The following is a 24843-nucleotide window of genomic DNA, read 5'->3' as shown; positions in this document are numbered from 1 at the left end:
GATTCCTACAAACCTTGCTTGGAAACCCCCTGATTTTCAGGAGCCTCTGTCTTCAGCTCTCACTTGGAGTCCTGGTGGGGAAAGGGAAGGCGGGCCCAGCTCCTACCAGCATTGACGCAAGTTTGTGCTGATTAAAACAACTATGTCCCAAGCCACTGATAGTTGGTAATCTTCTTGTAACTCACGGGCAAAGAACACTATAAATCCATAAGGGAACCCAGCACAGCAGCCATTTAGAGGTCCTGGGCCCCTTACCTGTGTGTCTGGTGTCACCCTGGTGATGGTCCTGGGCCACCAGGGATCACTGCAAAAGCACTCTGCAGGGCAGGCAACAGACACTGCCACGCCCCTCAGGACAGCCCCTCTCCATGAGCTATCTTCTCTTCGTAGCCTCGGGAAAAAGCATTCCCAGCCCCCAGAACATTGTCCCAATCATGGGCAGATAGAGAAAGAACGCAGAACTGCAGGGATAGGATTTTAACCAAGGACTACATTTTAAAGATAAAAGGTAAGAGCAAGGAGAGAAACAATGCACTCAAGGGCACAGGACTAATTAGGGACAAATCCCAGACTGGGTGCAGATCCCACAGCTCCTGGCTCCACACGCCTGTGATGGAAACAGACCCAGAGGAAGGAGCTGCTTCTACATGATGATGGGGTGGAGGAACAGAAAGAGGTGAAGACCCAGCAAGGGGCAGTGTTGTTTCCCACCTGGCAGCTCCCTGTCCTTGAAGGGGTCATCCACCTCCGCACTCTTGGCCCTGGCATCGCTCTCACAATTGGGCATCACGTAGCTGGGAAGAGACAGACACCAGGGGTGAGAAGGGACTGCGAACTGAGCTGACTGCGGCCACTACTGCCAACAATGATCTGTGTTGTCACTAAGCCTCGAGCTCCCAGGGCTGGCAGCAAAATATCTCCTACACTGTCCAGCAGCTACAAGGCAACCCCAGAATCAACGTTCGCAAGGAGACATGCACCAGCATGTCATTTTAATCACTCAAGCAGAACGATGTCACCTTATGTCTGTACACAGGATCTTTTCGATCCTTAGAACCCAGTGACTCAGGCAGAGCAATCACCTTCTCATCAGCGAGCCAAGGTTCAGAGAGGTTACCTATTTTTCCAAGGTCAGCCAGCTGGAAGGAAATACCAGAATCCAGCACCCAGGTCTTTCTACCAGAACCTCATCTGCCCATGAATGAAAACTTTGCTCTCCCAGTGCCTTGACTGGCACAGTAAAGCCAGGAGATGGGAGGGACCAGCCTCACAGGAAGCTGCTTCTTGCCCCAGGGTCCACCTGAGGGGCAGGACAGGCACTGAGGGGCTTACCGTGTGGAGGTCCCAGGCAATGGGCGCCCTGTGTCCACCAGCACACACCAGCAGTAGCCAGTGGACTGGTGGCACTGCACTGGCTTATAGAGCCCCCCAGGGGCACACTCAGGGATAACGATGCCCTCACGGGGATTCTGCTGCGCCTCTTCCAGGGCACTCTGCCTCTCCTGGTCACATGAGTGGACTTTCTCTGCAAGAGAAGATGCAGCCTGGGGTAACTATCACTCTGGTGACTTATCATTGCCGCATTCCATGCAAGGACTCAACCTGGCTCCAAGGAACGGAAGGTCTGGCTGGTGAATGGCCGAGGACAGCTGTGTCTCCTGTGCTGCCCTTGGTGAGGGACAGGAGGCCCAGAGCCTCCTGCGGGCCTCTCCGCTGCCAGGATTCATCAGCATTCACAGCCAGTAGGTTCCACTGCAGCAACATGCCAGCCAGGGACTCCACGGCCACTCCTTATCAGAGCAGGGGTTTGCTCCGGGGCTGAAATTTCCCAGCAGTTCTCTGAGAGGTCAGGGAGCCTGACCGTCTGCGAGCTGACAAGCTGATGCAGGAAGCCTGCGCGTGGACACCCTCCCAAGCCCAGACACAGCAGGACAGAGCCACGGCCACCAGCCTCAGCAGGAGGGATGCTCAGGGCCCAAGAGGAGCAGGACCAAGGCCCAATCCTGCTCCTTCCAACCCTCCAACAGAGCGGGGCAAAGTAGGTTGAATGGACTTGAGCCCATTACACAACACTGATTTCATCTACTAGGAGACAGCACACAGGAAGATGTCTGCATGCCGTGGCCTCAGGAAACGTGTGAACAAGTCTGAACAGCCAAACCTGGTTTCCCCGGGGCCAGGCCCAGGCTGAGGTGGTGTGGGTGCCCCACGCCAGGGCTGGCTGGCCCGGGGACCTCAGACCTACACGGCCCCTGACCTGAAAATTCTACCCACTCAACCTGCCTGGTTCCCACTTCTTGCTTTGTTGTTGTTGTATTTTATTTATTTTTCAATTATTAAAAATAAATAGCATTGGTTTTCTTTTCCTGTCATAAAGAAAATTTTGAAAAACCATAATCTCAGCAAAGTTAGACACTGCTTCCCCAGGCCTTTTGTTATACACATGTGCACATGCAAATACACACACACACACACACCTACTGGGGTTTTTTTAAACAATAAAAAGGATCATATCATAAACCTGCACTCTTACTTTTTTATCTACTTTTTAATCTATTTATTTATTTACTTTATTATTATTTTTTTCATGAACATTATTCCACAACTTTTCTCCTAAAGAAGATGACAGGAATACATGTTTGGGCATCCCAAGAAACTCTCACAGCGTGTTACAAAGGTACCATTCTTAGAGCCAGGAACTTGGTATCAGCAACCTGCAGCCTCATGCTGCTCACTGAACAAGAGCACAAATGATCACAATTACACTTCATCGTAACGGAGCCAAGCCCTTTGAAATGAATGAGACACACAGGAATGGTACAGATGTTTAAACAAACTGTAGGAGTACTGTAGGTGTACACAGAGACATGAAGCAGTGTGACGCCGTCTCAAGGAGGAGTCAGATGATGGGGAAAGGATTCTTCGTCTCACTCCTAGGAAAAATGCAGAAAAGCAAGAGCCCAGTGATTCTCACCCCAGGGGGAGGGGAATATCTCCCTAGGGGCATAAAAATATCTGAGGGTCAGGAGGTGGGTATGCATGGCATATTCACTATTAAAATATAATTTTGAATTTGGGAGGGCCGGCTCCATGGCCAAGTGGTTAAGTTCGCACACTCTGCTTAGGCAGCCCAGGGTTTGACGATTCGGATCCCAGGCACAGACCTATGTACTGCTTATCAAGCCATGCTGTGGCAGGCATCCCACATATAAAGTAGAAGATGGGCCCGGATGTTAGCTCAGGGCCCGTCTTCCTCAGCAAAAATGAGGAGGACTGGCGGTGGATGTCAGCTCAGGGCAAATCTTCCTCAAAAAAAAAAAAAATGTATATATAAATATATACAATTTTGAATTTGGAAAATGAAAAAGAAATACTATTGTTTTCATAATGCAGACACAGCAAAGCTAAACAGAATCTCCTTGGCCAGAGGAATATGAGTTTAAAACAGTTGACAGACATTAGACTAGGGATTCTGAACTGGATTATAACTACCACCAGAACAGCCCCTACAAGCAGCTTAGGAAAGAGACAGAAGCTGATTGTCTAGGGGGGGCCTTGGTGAAACTGGGCTTGAAGACCCAGGGTTCGACTGGAGCCCCTGGCTGTGATGGAGCCATGGCACCTTCTAGGGGATTATGCAAGAGTTTTTCAACAGCTCCCCAGGCCCCAATTTGGTAGCCTTATTTTCCTACCTCATATTTCATGCCATGAAAAAGGCGACAGAGGAGCAAAAGCAAAGGAAAAGAGTTTTTTACTGGCACCACGTTTGAGTAACAACCTCTGACAGAGGCTTTAAATCAAGATCCTCCAGGCCGATATTCTAAAGCCATAAATCAGACTGAAAGCCAGAGGCAAAGAGACGGGGGAGGAAGCTTCCCGGGGCAGAGAGAACGATGTACCTGCCTTCATACCACTGGGGATCCTGAAACTGCAGAGGTATGGAGAGGAGCAATCTGAGAAGAGGGGGACCCCACGGTCTGGGGGCTGTCGACAGATTCCCAGAAATCCTTAAAGGCTATTCTGAAAAGTTTACAGCCAGCTTCCACAGAGGCTGCACCTAGTTTTATGGAGAATAAAAACCATACAAATGATGCGGTTCGCTAATTTGTGGGGTAGCATGGAATTAGAGAGAAGGCTAAATCCAGGGTTTATTACTTTTTTATTTATTTGTTTATTACTTTATGACAGTCCCTACAAGTCCAGGTGCCCCTCTAAGAGAGAGACAGGAATGGTTTATAATAACAGCACTAACCATTAGTGAAGAGTACACAGAGAGTTTGTCTTCCAACAGGAAGAAAATCTCCCTTAAAATCCTCTTTATACTAAAAATAGTCAAAGCAAATATGCTTTGAGTACTACGTGCCAGGCAATAGACTAAGGGCTTTACTGCCTAATCTCTTTGTCAGTGTGAGGTGGGCATCGATATTACGTCCCTTTTGTAGACAAGGAAGCTGAGCTTGGAGGGGTTCATGAAACTTCCCAAGTTCACTCAGCACAGAGAAAGGAGGGCTGGGACCCCAGCCAAAGGCTCCCAACGGTCAGGCCTGTCTTGCTAAATTCTAGGCAGACATTACTGCCTCTAATCATTTGCTCTTGGGAAAAAATACATGTATTTTTATGATGTGAAGTTCTTCCAGGTCAGTCCCTTTGCAGACGACCCTAAATATACTGCCTTCAAAACCAAGTGCGGAAAAACACATACTTGCCCATTGGACACAGCACAGCTCCTTCCAAAGCAGCAATTTTTATCAGCTTGTGCACACTACAAATCTTGTACCCGAGTATTTTTCCCTCTTTGCGTCTGAACTGGAAAACTCAAAGCCAAATTTGTAACTCGCCCACCACTACAGAATGGTGAAATGAATAATAGCTATTAATAGTTATGAATAATAGCCAATCTGAGCATTCACCATGTGCCACGCTTGGTACTGAGCACTTTACTTGTACTAACTCACTTCAAACTCATCACAGATAGGTGATATTATTTAGATAAGATAGGTGTTATAATTAACACCACGGAGCAGAGGAGGACTGAGGAACATTGACTGGCTGTGTAGTTTCCTCAAGGTCATACAACTAGGCAGTGGCAGAGAGGGGATTCCAGCCCGGCAGTCTGCTCCCAGGCTATGCACTTCACCTCTCCTCAGTATCGTCTCTCACTGCCCTAGCTAATGTGATCTTTATTCTAACCCATATTTCTCTTTTACTCGGTGTGGTAAATGGTTACAAATGGTCCCAGTGAATAACACCTCCCTGTCTACATGCCCCTGTGTAGACCCCTCCACACTGACTCTGATTTGCTCTGACCAGTGGAGAGGGCAAAGGTGATAGAGTGTGACCTCCAGGCCCAGGCCTTAAGAGGCCTTGCAGCTTCCGCTTTCATTTTCTTGGAAGCCACCCTGAGACCATCAGGTAAGGCAGCCAGTGCAGCCCCCTAGAGGATGAAAGGCCACTAAGAGGAAAACCCAAGTGGCTCAGCCCACTGCCAGCACCAACTGCCAGATGTATGAGTGAGGTCATCTTGGACATTCCAGCCCAGCTGACCCTCCAGCTGGATGAGTCCAGGAGTGAGTTCAGGTGGACCCAGTCAAGGAACCACCCACACAATCCACAGAAACATTAGAAAGAATAAGTCATTTCTGTTGTAAGCCATTAAGTTTGGAGTGGCTTGTTACTCAGCGCTGGATAACTGCGACACCCAGACTGGCTCAACTCTTCATTTGCCAGTTTACCCCATAAGGACTTCTGTAGCCCTCTCGGACCCTTCAGCCAATCCATCAACCAATCAATCAATCGATTCCCTCAGCGCTTCTCCAGAGGTGCAAATACTAATCAGTAAGTCTCAAGGGGCATCTGAGGACCCAGAAGCCAGTCCTTTCCTTAGGGCCATTGCTACCTCCTGCCCTTCTCAGTCACCTCCTAAATGCATCTTAAAATTCACAACCATCAGTCTTCCCAGATACCAAGAAGTCACCTTCCAGAATGCAAGACAAGGGGTCTATTTCAAGGGTCTCTCCATGACCACTGGTTCAGAGAGGGAGCTCCCCAGAAATGGACACTCACTGTTCTAAAACATTGAATCGCTGCTTAAGACAGTTCAGGGAAGATGACAAGGTTAGAAGGTCTGGCCTGATAACTATGAGAATGGGCCAGAACCGTCTGTAAACACTCAAAAGACATAAACAGCAGGGGAGAGGGAACAATCAAGGCTTTCCGGGGGGAAGGGGAATACCTGACCACACATTCTTACACACTCATGCACGCCCACCCCTATAATCCTATCCCGGGATGGTGCAGAGAAGAAATGAGAGCCAGGTCACTCCCCACCTGGCAGTGGACGGTTTAAGTAAGTTTCACTCACAAATCTCTGATTACCTAAGAGAAGAAACACAACAGGAAAGCATCCCTTGGAAGGAATGAGAACACAGTCGGCTTTTGCCACCAGAAAACACACAGCCTCTCTTCCATCAGTTACACGTAGCGCCAGAGCAAAGCAGGACTCAAGTGGTGCAGGGGTGGGAAGGGAGGGGGACAGGAGAGACTAAGACTAGGCTGAACCAGACGAACATAAACCCTGTCTGCAGGCCCAGGGCACCGGTTCTTATGTGTCCAGCCAAGACAGCTCTGTCTGCTCTGGCTGGCCCACACCCCTGTGCCTCTCAGTTACTCGTGGTAATTAGGAGCAAAGGAGAGCATGGACAACCTAAATCCTCAGCTAATCCCCAATCTCGGTTTTAGCCCAGAGTTTATCCTTCTGTCCTGGGAATCTTTTCTCTTTTATCATTGCATTCTTTTTTTCTTCTTTACTTTTTTTTTAAGCAAAAATGGCCAACAAATATAAACATTAGAAGATTTCGAGTTTCAGGTCCTTGGGCTGGTCTGTCTTTCTGTTGCTGCCTTTCAGATGAGGATCTGCAGAGGGAGGGAGCAGACAGGAGAGCTGAGACACTGAGTAAGCCAACCCCCGAGTCAGCAGGTACTGGGGAGCTGGTCCCATCGTGAACTCTAGGGAGAAAGAGCAGAGGAACTCCATGGTGATGGAGGCAGAGGAGGAGACGGGTGGAAAGAGAAGGCAGCAGTCAGGGAAGGTGAGAAGCAGTCAGGGTTCTCCAGAGAAACAGAACTAATAGAAGACAGAGAGAGAGAGAAAGAGGGAGATTTATTTTAAGGAATTGGCTCACAGGATCACGGGGGCTGGCAAGTGTGAAATCTGTAGGGCAAGCTGACAGGCTGGAAATTCAAGTAAGAATGATGGTGCAGTCTTGAGTCCAAAATCAATAGGTCAGGCCAGCATGCTGGAAACTCAGGCAGGATTTCTATGTTACAGTCAGGAGGCAGAACTCCCTCTTCTTCAGGAAATCTCAGTTTTTGCTCTTAAGGCCTTCAACTGATTGGATGAGGCCCACCCACATTATTGAGGCCCCTCTGTTTTACTTAAAGTCAACTGATGGTAAATGTCAATCACATCTAAAAAATAGCTTCGCAGCAACATCTATACTAGCATTTGACCAAACTAGGCACCGTAGCCTAGTCAAGTTGACACAAAAAATTAACCATCACAGGTTCATATGAAAAATGAGAGCAAGAACAAAGCCCAGTCTTACAGAAAACCATACACAGAACACAGAAGAGGGCCATAAAAACATGTATTAGGAAGATGCCTCCATGAAAGACGCAGTCTTCCCAGAGGAAGAACCAGAAGCAATTCTCCTAGCGGAGGCTCAGTTTGTAATTAAGGGCAGCTGCTCAGACTGGTCTGACCAAGAGTTGCTTATACTGGAGAAAATGGGAGTGGGAAGCTGACAAGGCAGAGGACAATGTCCTAAGAGAGGAAGGTGCTCCTGGAGTCTCGGACCTAATGCAGGATCCTGAGTAATACATGAGATTAGGGCTCATGGAGAAGATGCAGAGGAGGTCAGAGTCCTGCGTGGGCCCCATTTCTCACACAGGCTGGTACTGAGTATGTGCTGGCACCATGTCAGGCTCTGGAGAGGTCAGAAAAGTTTTGTAAGACATAGCAAGAGGAAAGAACTAGCCACAGGATCTTAACTTACCCTCGTTTCAGACATTCCTCCATCCCTGAAGCTTTCTCTGAGGGCCCCAACCTAGAGTGAAGACTCCCTCTGCTGAGTCTAAGACTGTGGATCTGTTGCCTTCATGTACCCCTTACTCTTGGTACCATGACTTGACCAGACTGAGAGTCAAGGACTCTGCGACATCCTTCCCCATCCTTCACCTCACCCATCCACGGCCCCCGGGTCCTTATTCCTAGGAAAACCATGATATCTCAGGTTTAAAGGATCCGTAAAGAGTATTTGGTGCAAGAACCCCTCTATTGCTTGAATCCCTGCTACGCCATCCCAGCCACAGAATTCTGCCCTAGCCTGACACTTCAGAGATGGGACCACCCACTGTTGAGCATACGCCAAACGTGGGGATGAGACGCCAGAGGCTGAAAAAGGAATATCTGTTTCTTTGACTCATCCTGGGAAAAGCTACAGTCAACTCTCAGACTATCAAGTACTGGATTTTCTTAGGAGAAAAATCCATAAAAGGTTACCCGCCTGAAAAATGAGGGGAGCTTATTTATGTTTCATTGCAAAAGGAATCATCCCACCAGGCCAAGAATATTAAGGAAAACACTACAGTTGTGTCGCCTACAATTACCCTGAAATCCCTTCAAATACCTCACACCCACCTAGCCTCTTATCAAAAATGAATGAAATGCTGAACGATAACCCAGAATAACAAACTGTGTGTTAAAAACAACCTTTCCTAAGTCACAATATGAAATTCCAGAGGCGTAAGAAATCAAGTGGCTCCCGCCTCAGGATTCTCGGGTCAGCATGTGAGTGTGTGGGTGTGTGGCGTCAGGACGGTTGCAGAGAATCTGGCCAGGGAAGGGACTGCAGGAACAAAAGGAGGGACAAGGACCAGGTTGAAGCAGTGAGTCTCCTGTTCTTGAAGGGCCAGCCGGGGACTGGGATTGTGGTCTCCAGGGGAGGAGATGCTGCTGGAGTCCATAATCTTTAAGAGTGATTTATGGTACATCACCGAGCAAGCCCTTTCTGTTTATTTAGCCACATGGGGTTTTAGCACCTATGGTTTCAGGCCAACTATGTGAAGAGGTTATTTTTCTTACTTGTGGACTTTGCATTTTTTCACAGGAGGAGCCAAGTAGCCCCCAGAGGACCATTTTTCCAAGCACCATTTGCTGGCTGGCTCTGCCCTTCCACCCTGAGCTTTCCATCACACTCAGCACTGAGCTGCTGCCTGGCCGCCACCAATTCCCGAGTCTCAGAGTCACCCAGGGACTCCAAGAGACCCCCAGAGGGGAGGGGAACCCACAGAACCAACGCTCAGGGCTCCCTTCAGAACAGAGGGCAGACAACAGGCCCAGAAAAGGAGAGGCCCAGAGAAAAGGCCCTACCGGGGCAGGAAGAAGCAGACTTGGACAAACAGAACGAAGTCAACCCCTGAGACCGTGCTCAGGTGTGTATCAAGTAGAGGCAGGGGTGGGGAGAAGAGAAGCAGAACACGCACAAATTTAACGCAGTCACCTCTTCCACTGGAGTGGGTTTCCCCATCTCACTTCATCTAAAGGCCCTATCCCTACAGAGTAGGCAGCCAAATGAAGTGAAATCAGCCAATCCCAACCCACAGAGGGACCTTAGACCGCTTCTCTGGAGGAGGGCACCCATTCTGATGGACTACCTGGCCAAGAGAAGAGAGGCTCTTCAGCTCCAGCCCAGAAGGACAAGTGAGGATCGTATAAAAGCTCAGTGGGATGGCTGTTCCCAAACACCAGAGAGAACTCAGGCCCGTCAGAGGGAAGCTGCTCCAGGAACAGGAGTGGAGGGTGGGGTGGGGTACCTGGGCTTCCCTGGCAAGGCTGAAAGCAAGAGTAAGGGCCTGGCACCCTGCTCCTGCACACTCCACCCAGGGCCTGGCATGTGGAAGGTTCTGTCACTGTTTCATGGGCATCAACAACAGTTGGAAGAGAGACGGTATGGTGTGGTGGTCAAGAGCATGGGCTTTGGGGTCAGAAGGATCAGCCTCTGCCACTTGTTAGCTCTGTGACCTTGGGCAGTTTACTCCAGCTCTCTAAGCCCCAGGTCCCTCCCCTGTAAAAATGGGGTAACAAGAGCATGCGCCTCGTGGGGTCATTGCGAGGATTCAGTGCGATAGTGTACGTGAAGCATTTAACCCGGCGCCACAGGAAGGGTCTGAGGTCTTCGCTGCTCTAAGGTAGCAGCAGCCTCAGCAAATGTGGAGTAAACCCAGGCTTCCTGACCCATCCCTGTGAATGACTAGTCACCCCAAGTAGTCTGCAGGCATAGTGGGCACAGTCTGCTCCAGGTGGAGGTGTTAAAGGGGGGCACATTGTAGGGAAACTGAAAAAATCACAATATAACTAAGAATCAGTCTGCTTTTTATGATCACCATGCCAGCAACTCAAAACAATATCAGTGATAGGACCTTCCTCCCCACTGGGGTGGCCCACACCACTGCTCGCTCCCATTGGCACACCACTGCCCGACAGTCAACTCCTCCCTTAGATGCTCCTTGTATTTCTTCCCTTGGCCCCCTTAGCACCAAGTAGAGGTCTTAGCACATGACAGTTGTTGATGCGCCTATGACCCAGGACAAGGCCCTTAACTAGTCTGGCCTCCTTTTCTTGTCTAAAATGAAGCAGTGGTACTAGAATGATCCCCAGGCCCTTCCCACTCTCACAGCCCACAGCTTATAACCGACAGGATCAGGTGTGCTTCCCCATGGCTCAGGGGCCTGATCCAAACCAGTTTCCCACGCCCCAGGGGAACCCAAGCACCAGGAAAGGGGCTGAGCAAAGGGCAACACTGCTGGGGGCCTTCAGGCTCACCCCTTGTACCTCGTGACCCTCACAGTAATGCTGTGTGGCTCGGCCTCCTACGGCTCAGAGGCCCCATCTCCAGAAGCAAACTAACAATGCCCATCCCACATCCCGGATGCTGGCTGAAAGCTCCTAATCACAGGAGTGTTCGCAGTGGGCTCTGCAAATAGGGCACGTTGCTGGGATGAAGCGCCCAGGGTGAGGAGACGTAAGGGAAAATTACAGTCCAACCAGCCTGTCTAAATAATGTCTCTCCATGGAAACTAAAATGGCCATGTATGGTGCACCATTGTCTGAAGCACTGACCTCTTCTTTCCCACACAGACAGAAACTGAGGAGTACAAGAAAACAAGATATAAATTCTGCTGAAGGTATTCCTTCTATGATGGATTGTCCCAAGATAGCATAGGCCTCTTTTTTTTTAACTTTTCCCCCAAACCACCCCTGACTCACATCCACTCAAATTTTAGGAAAGGCTCCATCTCTATTGACTCACTCGTTAAGTGAGCTCATATGACCCTTCCACCAAGAAGAATATGAAGTGCTTCACAGTGGTTTTGCAATGACAAGTACCAAGAAAAGGCAAGCTGTCTTCTTTCTAGTTTTTCTCAGTCATTTCGTTGACTTTGACCTGACAAGCTCTCTCGTTTAAGGACAAGAGATAGTAAATAAAAAATTCAAGTGAGAAGGAAAGAGGGGAACACAGGCCAAGGGAGAGATGGAAGAGAGATTTTTTTAATGTGTCAAAGTATCATAACGTAAAGTATCATAACTTTATCAAAACATGTTATCAAACATGTATCAAAACATGTATCAAAACATGTGTGTGCTTATCAGATATAACCCTGCCTACTTCCAAAGCCATTTTACAAATAAACACAGATGGAGGACCCTCAGATCAAAGCGGAGACTGTAGTTGACTTCTAGAAAATTAGAAGGAGCCAATCACAATAGTTTGGCAGGATCTTTGATTTCAGTTTTTAGCAGCAGAGGCCAAAAGGAAAACATTGGGACACATGGTTTTGCTATCAACACCAAAAAAGCACACAAACTCACCTACAGAAACAAAACTTTTGCAGGTCGAGAAAGTTCCAGAGGCCAGGTCCTACCCCCTCTCCCCTTCCACCCCACCACCACACCTCTGTGTTCTGAGCAGACAATGTGCAGTGAAGGAGCCAGGCAACCAGGAAAGCTAATTTTAAAACAGGGTAAAAATGAGCTGAGGGGCTAGGCTCTCTGGGGCCTCCAAATGTGTTTACGGCTCCTCTCTGCAAAGTGAAAACTTGAGCAAGGCCTTTGTTGCCAGAGAGAAAGCCATAAGGATGAGAACCTGGCCCCGGCCCCAGGTCCATTCTACTGGCCATGATTGACCAAGACACCTGCATGAGATAGATGGGCAGACATCCAGAAGGCCGGTTATAGAAATAAACATCAAAGGTTTGTTTTTATGTAGATATTTTAAATGCACACAAACCCAGACCCGTCCGCGGCTGCTAACGTTAGTGGATTACTCATTCTTCCTCCCAATCACGTCAGCGTGAGGTTCCAGGTGGCCGTGGGGTATTTGCTTACAACAGCTACTGCTGGTTTCCCTGAGAGCTGTTTATTTTTCCAGGCCTCAGGTCATTACATCACCCAGTGGTTTCTGGGCAGGCTGGTTTAGGGGGTGGGGATCCAGCCAGGATGAGCAGTTGCCTCAATGACCCCAAATCCCAATCATAGCAGCAGCTATCCCTGCAGGAACTTCCCCAGTGAGGGAGGAGCAGTCCAAAATGCAGCCCAGGGGCCCAAAGCAGGCCTAAAGAAGCAGCGCTCTGACACCGGCAGGTAAGGGCAGGGACGCTGCGGACAGCTCCCTGTGACATGGATGGTGAGTTAGGCAAAACTCTCATGTACAAGGAGACAGGGGTCATTTTCACGGCAGAACTTATAAGAAATGCATTTCAGCCTTGTGTCCCTGCTGATGGCTCTGGCTCCGGGAGCAGAGTTAGCACGAGCTGCTGACTTGACTGACACACAGAAGGAAGGGCTGCAGGGCAAAGAGGCGAGGAAGGGAAGGCACAGTCCTTTTGGATTTAACCCACAGGGCCAGGTTCGAGAGCCTTCTTGAAGTCCCAGATCAGATCATGAAAGAAGTTAACTAGAAAAGATGGAGATAAAGGAAAGAAAGAGACAGGGAAGGAAGAAGGAAGTCAAATGACCCCACTAGAGGCTCCAAGAGTTAACCCCACGGGGGCAGAGGGAAGGGCGCACATGCCCGAGGGCGTCGCCACACTGCACAAAGGGAAGGGCTAAGGCTCACACGATCATATTTCCTGAGAGATAGTATTTTCCCAGAGGAGAAAGCGCAGACTTTTGTCACACAGAAAAAAAACTTATAAATCACAGCTGTAGCAGAGTGTCTGTGTATAGTAAAATTAGAAGCAGTGAGATTAGGGATGAAGAATGAGATGAAGCCTAGTTTTTGTCATTTCTTTAATCTCTTTACTCTTGTCTATAAAATGTAGATGATTAAAAAAGTTTTTTCATTCCAGCTATATTAAGAAATGCCTTGGTTAGTGCCCGATACAAAAAACTCAGCAAGGGTTCATCTGTCTTATAAAAGCAAAACAGAGTCTCTGGCCAACACCATGTATGAGCAGATGCTTGCTCTCGAATTCTAGGGCATTAGCCGGCCAGGTACGTTGTCTTCCTGAGGGCAAGAAGAACTCCAGTTCAGCAGACGTGAGAATCAAAGAGAAGAAGTCCAAAGACACAAGGCTGTCAACGCTGAAGATGCCAAGTCCTCAAAAGGCCACAATGACCATGGTGACCATATGACAAAGTCTTAAAAACAAAACCTCCAGGAGGGGAGAAGGAGACAGGATAAGTCTGCAGTCATATGTGTCATGTTATTGCAAAACTTCAGCTGCCCAGTGGAACCTTTCCAACATCAACAGTCCCCAGGCCAGAAAACAAACCTGGCGTCACAGGGTCTGCGTGTGAAAGAAGGATGTTTGGGGTATAAAAGAAACTGGGATGGCCTTTTTGCCTCTGAGAGAGAGCTGTGAAGAAGAGCTCTCACCCAGACGGGCTTCTCAGAGTCCCACTTCCGGCTCCCCAGAGATGGGGGCTGGAGCTCACCTGAACCCAGAATCTTCCAGCAAACTCTAATGGGAAACTGTCTCAGGGGCTTGACCCAGAAGCTCCAGTCCATACCAGAGTCAAGTGCCCAGACCTGAGTTATCAGTAAAGTATATCTGACTTCTCATCAAACCAAATGAGATAATGTGAAAAGTGGCTAGCACAAGACATAAAGATATTCCATCAAGAGACACCATTGTAGGTTTTTGTGAATCACTTATGGTGTATCTACTATGTGCTAGGCATTTTATATACATATCATTGAATTCTTAGAAAAATCCTGCAAGGCACTAGTAACTTTGTTTTACGTATAAAGAAACCAAGGCTCAGGGTAGTTTATTAACTTTCTCAAGGTTACCCAGCCTCTCATAGGAAGGGAGCATTGGAAGCCAGGTCTGTAGGTTAGTCTATACCAAAGCCCATGGTGTTGCCATTACAAGGTTTCTCTCTTCTGTATACAAAAGACATCCCACTCCACCGCCTGCAAAAGCCAAACCTCCGGAGGCTTCCTTGGCAACCCCGTTGCGAGAGCATATGCCAGAACAAACATTAAAGCTTGACAAAGGCTAACACTAACGTGAGACGGTGAAGAGCCTGCACTGATGCAGGCCTCCCTGGCATGTCAGGAAACCTCTCAGGAGACACAGCCCCGACTTCTGCCTGGTCCGCGAGAGGGACCAAACAAAAGTCAGAAAGACACCCCCACACATGCACCCTCATCCAAATGCTTCCACTTCGATCTTATACGCCAGGGCCCAGCAAAATTTTTTCTGCAAAGGGTCAGATAGTAAATATTTTTAAAATATTTAAATGTGATGGTCTCTGTCACAACTATTCAACCCTACTGCTGCAACACAAAAACAACCAAAGATGTAAATAAATGGGTGTCACTGTCTTCCAATAAAACTTTATTTGTAAAAACAAGCAGGTGGCGGGGTCGGCCCCGTGGCCAAGTGGTTAAGTTCACACGCTCTGCTGCAGGCGGCCCAGTGTTTCGTTGGATCGAATCCTAGGCGCGGACATGGCACGGCTCATCAAGCCACACTGAGGCAGCGTCCCACATGCCACAACTAGAAGGACCCACAACTAAGAATATACAACTATGTACCGGGGGGCTTTGGGGAGAAAAAGGAAAAAAATAAAATCTTTAAAAAAAACACAAAAAACAAAAAACAAGCAGGTGGCTATTTGCCAATACCTGCTATATTCCTTTGTGACACCATGTCCTTTACACGTAATAACATCAAAAAGATGGACAGGCACTCAGAATTACCACTTGATCATGATGGTATCAAGTGAGACAGTCCCCCATTTACTAGGAAATTTCTAAGGTATCAATCTGTGCTAATTACTGCTGGACTCAGTCTCTCCTAGGGAGCCTGTAGCTCTCCCCCAACAACCCTGTCCTGTACACTACCCTTATCAACATAACTGGGGCCAACTAGGGAAAAATAAAGGTGGCTGGGCCGCTCCAAAATAAGGAAGGTGGTTGTACCTGCCTGGAAACTACTTCTCAACATGACCCCATCCTCATCCAATTAAAAACTATCTAGGGGAAGTAGGAATGGAAAGCGGAAGAAATGAAGCGTACGCATACATTATTAACCAACTTGACATTGCCACCTCACTACACTCAGAGAGTACAGCTCAAAAAGACAGGCACTTTCTTCCCAAGGATACGTCATTTACTGCAGCCCCGCCGCTTACTAGCTGTGACCCAGGACAGGTACTTCCTCTCTCTCGGCCTCGGACTCTTCATCTGTAAGATGGGGACAATAACTATGCTTATGGTGAAACTCACATGAGATACATGTAAAGTTCTGAAGGATCTGCCAGACTAGCTATGACGACGGTGATGATTCTGATTTTACTGATGATGATGATGATGATCTTTTCTACTCCATCTTTCCCAAAAGCAATCAAACACATTGAACTAGATTCTATAATAGATACAATAGAAAGGCGATAAACTTTCCCTCACAGAGTTTACAACCTAGATAGAGAAATTAACCACTTGTAGATGAAAAAAAAAAAACAATTCACGGGAGCAGTTGCTAAATGTCAAATGAATGTTTCAGGCAAAAGATGCTGTATAATTTCAGAGAGAGCTCACCCTCGTATCTACAACTTGGTCACAGAATGAGAATTAAAGCTCACACTAGGGCCTTGAAGACCTCCTGGAGGTTCAGAAAACGGGGAGACCATTTGTAGATGTCACTTCCAGGTACCACAGGCACCAAAACCACTTCTACTTGACTTAACACATCTGCCTAACAGTGAGGAAGGAATGGAGGACGGTCTTAAGAAGAAGCCTCCTAATAGATGATTTTGCTTAGGCTGACAATCACAAATTCTTTCCCGATTGAAGAATTCTCACGATAAGCAGTATCATTAATATTCCCATTTTTCCTACCAATAATGATGATAATAATAAATATGTGTGCTTAGAATTTATCACGCGTTTATATTTATCACTTAGCCAGGCATTAGTCAAGTAGCATACAGACGTTAACTCAGTTAACATTTAACCACAGTCCTTTGAGGAAAAGATCATGATCCCAGATGAGAATTGAGGCTCAGGGGGATAACTGGACTTGACTGGGTCACTCACTAAGAGTTAGAGCCAGAAACTGAACCCAGGTTTCACGGACTCCAAAGCCTGTGCTTCCACCAGGCCACTGTTCTGTCAAAGACTCTGGCCCATGGGAGTTTGCATGGTCTCCTTCCTACCCCACCCTCCCACACCTCCTCCAGCTTTAATTGAACAGGGAACCAAACACGTGCAGAGGTACTGACCGGCCCAAGTCACAGAGAGAATCAACCAACGCCGCATGGATCCAGCTCATGGTCTAAATCATTCCGCACACTCTCATCCCCACACTACCACTTTTACGACAGAACTGGCCAAGGACAGTACACTCATTAATTAATGGTCACGTAAAACTCTGCCTGCCAGTTGAAAGGGATATATCTTTAGTTTATAGACCCTGCTATCTATAAGGAAAAGGTGATATGGTTAACTTCAACAACCAGGCATAAATTATGCTGAATGGCATTTCTCACAACAAAGTTTTAGGCTGAAAGAAGAATGATTCTGCCCAACCCCCCCCCCCATAGAGATTGAGTTGTTAACACATTTTCCTGTTGATGGACATGTGGGCCTTATCGATAGTATATAAACTTTATTGATTTTGGCCTTTGTTGTGATGTAAATGAATGCTACACATAAGTCCTACAAATCTGATCACTCTTTAAAAATTATCACCTTTCTACAAGGAGTTCAGCCAGTACCAAAACCTGGCTACTCCTAAGACCCTCAAAAGATCAGACCGGAAAAGACATGACTGTCAGCAACTGTTTAGAGCCTTAAAAATACATAGAACCAAGTCTTTTGAGGCTTTAAGTTCAACTTCTCTATGTCCAGCCATTCTTCTTTTAAATTCTCCTGCGTGGCACACAGAAAGGCAGTTAAAATACTAAAACATACAGTCCAAAGTTTTTTACCTAAAAGTGTCAACTACTCATGAAAGATGATTCCTGAGATAACAACTGGAGAAAATTAAAGTTGGAAGGGATTAACTCATGAAATCTCATTTTACAGCTGTAGACATTGAAGATCAGACCAGTTAAATGACTTCCCCAAGCCGACAGAGTAGGTAGTCATGGAGCAACCATGGGCAACCACAGATGGATCTGGTATGTATATAATCCAAGGCAGATTATTTACCTGAATTTCTTAGATTGGTGTTGTTCAGTTTGGAGTCCTTGATTACCAAGTGCTTAATCCATAGAGTGGGAGCTGTGATTTCTGGAGAAAAAAAAAACAGCAAAGAGAGAGAAAATAAAGTCTAGGCAAAGAGAGTATTAACTTGGAGTATAACCCCCAGACTTCTTAATAGCTTTTTTAAAGTCTAAGGCATTCAAGGCTTGACCTATCTCCCTAGTTCCATATCCACTTTGCCCCAAGCCCTCTCGCTTCCTCAAGACGGAAGCTCCCCTCCCCATTAGCTCATAGGAGCCAAGTGGGGCCTCCTGTGCCGGGAGGCAGAGTGGTCAGAGTCCAGAGGCGCTGAGCCACTCCATCCAGGAATAAAAATATTATCCCAGGAGGTGAGGAACATGGGCCAAGCCAAGTCTCTCTCAGCTGCTTCCTTGGAAGAAGATTTAAAGGGGATAAATCAACAAATGAACGCCAAACAAACCACAGAGACCATTTTGGAGGAAACGGCTGAGCCACAGCAGATTTCAGCTTGCTGAGACTCTGCTCCACATGGGAAAGAAAGTAATGGGTCTAATGTGTGCTTCAGTTCCCTTTCTACTGGTTTCTCATTGAACACAGGCTGAATTCCTCCCTCCAGCGTGTTCCGCGGTGCCCCCAGGCTTTCCAGGGCTTGGGTCACACAGTAAACAGGTGGTGTGGGAATTCGGGATGACCCTGAACACACTGTAGAGTGACAAGATCTTTGGTGGAGGGTTGGGAAGGGCTCCCAAACTGACATGGTCTCCATTATCCACCCAATCCCCAGGGTCTCAGATTTGCCAATGATCCAGGACCTTTGTGGATCACAGAAACGTTTGAATTTCTAGGCACAAACACACATATGTTCCACTAAATGACCAGTTGCAAAGGATATTTCACATTTCAATCCTTCGTTCTAGAGCCGAGCCCATGCTAGGGACATCCCTAGCTACAGTACCAACCAGTGGCACAGTTTATTTTTATTCCTCTGTCTCACTGTCCAGTCTTATGATCCAGGCCTGGATACACTAGGCTGAAAGCTGATAAAAGGGTGCTGTATATTGCACTGAGAGCTGAACCTTATTGTCAGACTTTCTAGAAACCTCACTCTGCCAAGCTTCCTGCTCCTCTTCATGGGAACCTCATGGGAACCTGAAGAACTTAGCAAAGCACACTGAAGAATGTAGGCCCTGAGCAACTCAAACACGAACCAAGGCCAGCCTTCTACACCCCCAAACTCCTCTTATCTACTCCTCATACCTCCAGGGACATCTGGCCTCTATTTTGCCACTAGCCACTACTATTTCTCTTGACCTAGAATTTCTCCTCTCCCAAATGTCTCAACTCAACTCTCAATGTCCCTATAACTTAGCCAAACCAGCTCCACTACCAGTCTCTTTCCTGCTACTTTCCTCACTAGACCCCAACTCCACCATACTCCCTCCTTGGTTCATGCCAGTCCCCTGCCTTCAATGCCCTGACTCCTCCCCCAACTTTCAAGATCCAGCCCAAGTCCATTCTATTCAGAGTCTTTTCCCAGACCATTGTGATCTCTTTCCTCCATAAATGTCCACCACAACAAAAACTGAGACCATAATTTAACACATAAAGGTCTCCAAGAGCTGCCACTTTCTCAAGAGCAAAGGCTTCATCTCTTCTATTTCTCCTTTGTCCTCCAGAAGCCTAGCATGAAGCTGGGCCCATGGCAGGAACGAGCACAGGGTAAGTGCCGGTTCATTTACTAAAGGGACACTGCCAGCCTGACTGTCTTTCTCAGCCATGGCTCCTTGGTCTTGGCAGCTCAAAGGATCCGTCCAGGCCCTGTTATTGTTGGACACCAGCAGCCAGGCAGGAAGCCTGTCAAGAACAGAGGGCCTTTCCAGAAGTGAAGAGTGTACCAGTTCCTGGGAGGGTTTGCATTTTTTAAAAGGTTAAAACAACCCAGCTTAAACTGGGAAAAATTGAAATTAAAAAAGAAAAATATATAATAATAAAGCTTAAACAAACATCCGAAGGAAAGACATTTCCGAAATCTGAACACCGATGGGGGAATTCAAGTCGGAAGCGACACAAGAGCTTACCATCTCCGTCGAACACTGGCTGAGTCTCCATCGTGGGTGTCGGCTTAGACCCATCATCTGAATTGAGGGTTAAAAAGAATCGAAAAGAGACTACCATTATTGAGGTAAATACTATCTACTCTCCAGCACTGTTGAATGGTTGGGGTTTGCACATGGCCCGGCCAAGCCTCAATGAAGAGATTAAAGAGAAAGAAAAGAAAGAAGAAAGGAACAAGAAGGAAAGAGAACCACAGAGAGACACCAACAGTAGGACAAATCCAGGTGTGTGCTCGCCATCCCAGGGAAGGGAGCTACGTTGTCAGGACTTTGGAGGATGCTGTCTCACAAATCTGGATGCACCAGCATGGGTCGGTCAGCCCTTGTCTCTCCCCACAGGAAAGTTGGGAGAGCCATCTTCCCCAGTGGCACTGAGTTTTGGCCTGGCTTGTTAGGATAAGGTTGGCAGACTTGTGACACCAAATTCTGGCATCCCTAGCCCCTTCCTGCCCTCTTGTGAAAGGTACCAGCCCAGTACCTTTCCAGTGGACCTCATTGAAGAACTAAAGGAACACATGAGACCGTGGTGCTATTCCCTCCCAACCTACCAGCTATTTATCCATCCTCATCTAAAATGATGAGGCGGCAAGAAGGACTATTCTCTCTTCAGCACACTGGGCTGAAGAGAATAGGGACTAGTTAGAACAATTTTCACTATGAACAACAAGTACCCCAATTCCCTGTGAGAGGTGGAGGCAAACGAAATGGGAGGGAATGTGGGAAACTGCACCCTGGATTGACTTTGAAATTTCTAACAGATGATGGGAGCAGGGAGTTACCAGTAACAAAGTCCTAACTTTTATCGTCTAGTAGGGTTGGCAGCTCTCCCTGCAGAGACAGAACCTCTGCAGGTCAGGAGTGAGTGTGGACCATCTATCTTTCAGAACTCAGTTATTTTCATCAAAATAAAACCTTAGTTTAGAGCAGTATTTCTCAACTTTTTTTAGACATTTTTTCCCCCAGTCACCTTCCTAATGGAATTTTAATAACACACATACACTGTATATCTGTTTCGGTACTGTATGTATATCTATGCTTTATATGTAAAAAGAGCAAGGGTTTTTTTGCCCCCCCCACCAAGGAACTAATTTTTTCCTCATTGGTGAAAGCTGGGAGCAGGTAGCTTTGCCCCCACTGAGAATGCATAGTTTAGATATGTTTCTGTTTTCCTCCCTCAGTGAGGGGAGGGAAAGAGAGCTCTGTGGTCTCAGACAGTTTGATGATTACACCATCCCTCTCTTCCCAAGACCCCCAGAGGTCTTGTAGAACCGAACGCTATATTCTCCAAGCATTAACCATTTATGAAGAATGTGAGTTCTCAGTAGTCTCTGCGACGCCAGTCAGATCATCAATAATAACAACCCTCCACCATTCGGAGCTCTGAGAACCTTTGGCCGACTTCCCTGCATCTTATCAGGGGAGGGAGAAAGAACACAGAGTCCTGATCCCTTTCTTACGCCAACACCCCACACTTGGGATCTTAAGATGCAAGAGCTATGGAGACCCTACCCCTTGCTGGGGGCTGAGAACAGCAACTTGACAGTTGTGTAACACCCGACCCAACCATTATTCTCATGTGCTGACACCAAGACCCAGCTCCCACCGGGGCCAAGGCAATCCTGAACTATCTGACAATCACCCCAAGGAATGAGACATAGCAGGAAGAGAAGAGTAACCACACTGGATATCTTATTTGCCTCAAACTGGAGTCCAGAATAGGCATCTTTTGACGCCAAACTCTCTAAGTTTGATCTGGAAGTCACTGAGGGAGAATAAACACAGAACGGAGCTACACAATATCATTTTTTTTAATAGCATCACTTCCCCTGACTCTATTAACACCTCTTTCTGAACCACTGAATGAAGTCTTCTGGCAGCTGCAATGCACATTTGGTTGCTCCTGCCAGATGCAGAGCTCACAGTCTAAATAGCCCAGCACAGTGTGCTCAGCCCCTCCACGCAGGGTGGCTTCATTTTAGGAGTCTTAATGGTAACAAAGAAAAAGTGAGAAATCAAACATTCCCAGAGGGACACCGGTGAGAAGCCATGTGCAAAATGGCTTATGCAAAATTTTAATATTGACTTAAAATCCTCCCATATTCCAAGAGCTGCATCTCTCTCTGGAGCAGGATAACAGAAAACATGCTGCTTACTTCTCCCATCATCCAGATGAGAGTCTACGACGGCCCATCTGGTCCAGCGATCAGCAAAGAAGGCCTGTTGCTCAAGGAGAACAAGGAGAGTTTCCAGTCTCCCTGGGAAGCTTTGCACTTCTGCAGGTCAAGGACCTCCACGACTGCCCAGATGCAGGCCCAGAAGCCCACATAGCATCAAGCCACGTGCAGGGAGTGAATCTTCCTGCAGGGGAAGGTCACCGAGGGTGAAGAGATACAGCTGCACTGCCACAATGGAGGCCCCAGATGTAAATCTTTATGAAGTGAGAAAAGACAAGGTGCCCTGCTGCCAGGAGAGCCACCTGTGGAATCCGGCATGCCCAAAGGACGGGAAGCCAAGCCAAAGCCAACAGAACCCTCTGACCATCATCTCCGGGCACCTGGGCACCTGGCTTCCAACGCAGCAAATAAGCGCACCCTTCTACCAAACATAGGTCCGAGGCTTGAGGCCAAAGTCCACATCAGTTCCACTTCCTGGCAAGCCTTGGGGCAGCACCAGGCCCCACACGGGGCCCTTGGGGGAAAGAAAAGCTTCCACATGTGCCCTTGGCCTCCCAGTCTCCAGTGGGGTCACACTCCAGATCCCGGCTTTACATCCAATCAGCTGGGTAACCTGAACCCCTCACTTTTCTTGTCTTGGTAGTAATATCCTCTTCTAAAAATGAAGGCTGTCTGCCTCCCCAGCCTCAGGACGCTGTGTAGGTGTAAAAGACTTGAAAAGCCTCTTAAAGGAGATATAATACCAGGAGTGGTACGGCATCTTACATAACTGCTTACTTTGAAAACTGGATTTGAAAAATTAAACTCTTGTCAAAGTTTTAAATTAAAAAGTGAAGCAAACTTTACAACTCAGTAAGAAAACAACCTGATTCTAAAATGGGCAAAATATTTTAATAGACATTTTACCAAAGAAGAGGCATGGGTGGCTAATAAGCACATGAAGGCTCAACATCATTATTTGTTAGGAAATTCAAATTGGAACCACAAAGAGATACCATACATACATACTAGAATGGCTAAAATTTTAAAAAAAGAAAATACCAAGTATTGGCAAGGATGTGGGAAAACAGAAACCCTTGTTCATTGCTGGTAGGAATGTAAAACTGGGTAGTCACTTTGGAAAAGAGTTTGGCAATTTCTTTAAAAAGTTAAACACAAACACCATTCAATCCAGAAATTCCATGCCCGGGGATCTATCCAAGAAAAATAAAAACGTGTCTACCCGAAGACATGCACACAAATATTCATAATAGCCTCAAACTAGAAACAACCCAAATGTTTGTCAACTGGTGAATGGATAAATTGTCATATATCCATATAATGGAATATTATTCAGCAATTAAAAGGAATGAATTACTAAAACCTATGACAATACAGATGAACCTCAAAAACATTATATTAAATGAAAGAAGCCATGTGCAAATACTACGCATTGCATCACTCCATTTATATGAAATGCCAGTAAAAGTAAATTTATAGAGACAGAGAGCAGATCCGTGGTTGCTGGGCTGGAGGAAGCAGTGGGGTATGAGTGTAAATTGGTACAAGGTTTCTTTTGGGGGGGGGACGGAAATGTTCTCCGGTAACGGTTGCGCAACTCAAGAAATGTACTAAATTCATTGAATTGTACATTTACAATGGGTAGATTTTATGGCATGTAACTATACCTCAATAAAGCTGTTAAAACAAAAGAGGATGTAATGCCAAAGCGGTCATAGATGAATCATCAGGCAGCAAGCAGTTAGATTATTTGAGTAATCCTTAATTTGGATAGAAGACTTCCATATATTTTAAAGAAAAATATATCTGAATTTCAGTTAACATATATGCACATGATGATTTCATACCTGATGTTTATTCTTGGTGATTCTTTTGGACCTCAAATAGTAAAACTCTTCTAGACCAAGGAGAAGATGATAGAACACTAGAAAAAGCCATTTCAAAGATTATCATCCTTCTTACAGGGAGAAAAAAGTAAATTTGGAAAGATTAAAAAAATAAATATGGCAAACCTGAGAGAATTTCTCAAGGATGATGTCAAGATCAACAATAACCACAGTAATACCACATTTTGCAACACTCACAGTTTCTGGCAAGTGGCTTTCCTCATCTATTCTCACCACAGGCCAGGGCAGAGGAAGTCACCAGGCAGATAAAAAGTGATTGAGTCTCCATGGAAGAGAGTGATTTGCTCAAGGCCCCAGAGGCAATGAGCAGCTTTGGAAACTGCCCAGCCCCAGAGGCATGGAGTCTGGCCTTCCAAGATTCCCCAACCCCCAACCATGCCTCGTTCTTGCAGGTGCAGCCCCCGCACGGGCCCTGTGAGCCTATACAGACAGTGGGTTTGTGTGACAGCACAATTCCTTGCCCTCCGAGAAGGCCTGGCCCACGCACAGACAGCTGGAAGTCACTTCGACCCCCTATGACACCGTTCAAAGCCTCCTCTGTTTGGCTTTTTGATTCCTGATTGACATTCGCTGGCGAGTGGAGATAAATGCCGGGCTGAGGACAATGTTGATCCGCTCTGACTATTCTCAGGGAAAGACTTTTCAGAATAACAAACAAAACAAAACAAAACCCCAAAAACATTGGTGTGCTTAAGGACTCAATAGAGCCCAAGAGGTCCAGGGAAGCCGGGCCGGGCCTTTCAAGAGGCTGGCAAGTCCATTGAGGAGTTAATTGTTTGGGTGTACAATGAGTTTATTCTGACCACATACAAAGAGCTTTCTCTTCCAGGTCCTTCAAAAGCAAATGTGTCAAAGGAGCCAGAGGAGGAATCTGTATTAATGGCCTCTCTTGGGGTCTCTGAGACTGAGA

At 46.9% G+C, this 24843-nt stretch overlaps 1 protein-coding gene across 5 annotated transcripts in view; it reads right to left on the bottom strand.

Annotated features, from left to right (window-relative positions):
- The window catches only part of SMOC1 (SPARC related modular calcium binding 1), a 144017-nt gene that overhangs the window by 18146 nt on the left and 101028 nt on the right, over positions 1 to 24843 (bottom strand). For 3 of the 5 annotated variants that reach the window (XM_070513882.1, XM_014867213.3, XM_044773875.2), the window contains exons 6-9: positions 19817 to 19906; positions 17724 to 17804; positions 1333 to 1525; positions 712 to 794 (exon numbers count right to left, since the gene is read on the bottom strand). In XM_070513882.1, the coding sequence (XP_070369983.1) occupies positions 712 to 794; positions 1333 to 1525; positions 17724 to 17804; positions 19817 to 19906 (447 nt within the window). The remainder of the gene's footprint in view (positions 1 to 711; positions 795 to 1332; positions 1526 to 17723; positions 17805 to 19816; positions 19907 to 24843) is intronic. The other 2 variants (XM_070513883.1, XM_014867214.3) reach the window with 1 other exon arrangement.

Source organism: Equus asinus, chromosome 7 (assembly GCF_041296235.1).
Source record: "Equus asinus isolate D_3611 breed Donkey chromosome 7, EquAss-T2T_v2, whole genome shotgun sequence".
Classification (NCBI taxonomy): Eukaryota; Metazoa; Chordata; class Mammalia; order Perissodactyla; family Equidae; genus Equus; species Equus asinus.
This window is presented reverse-complemented; position numbering and strand designations above follow the sequence as displayed.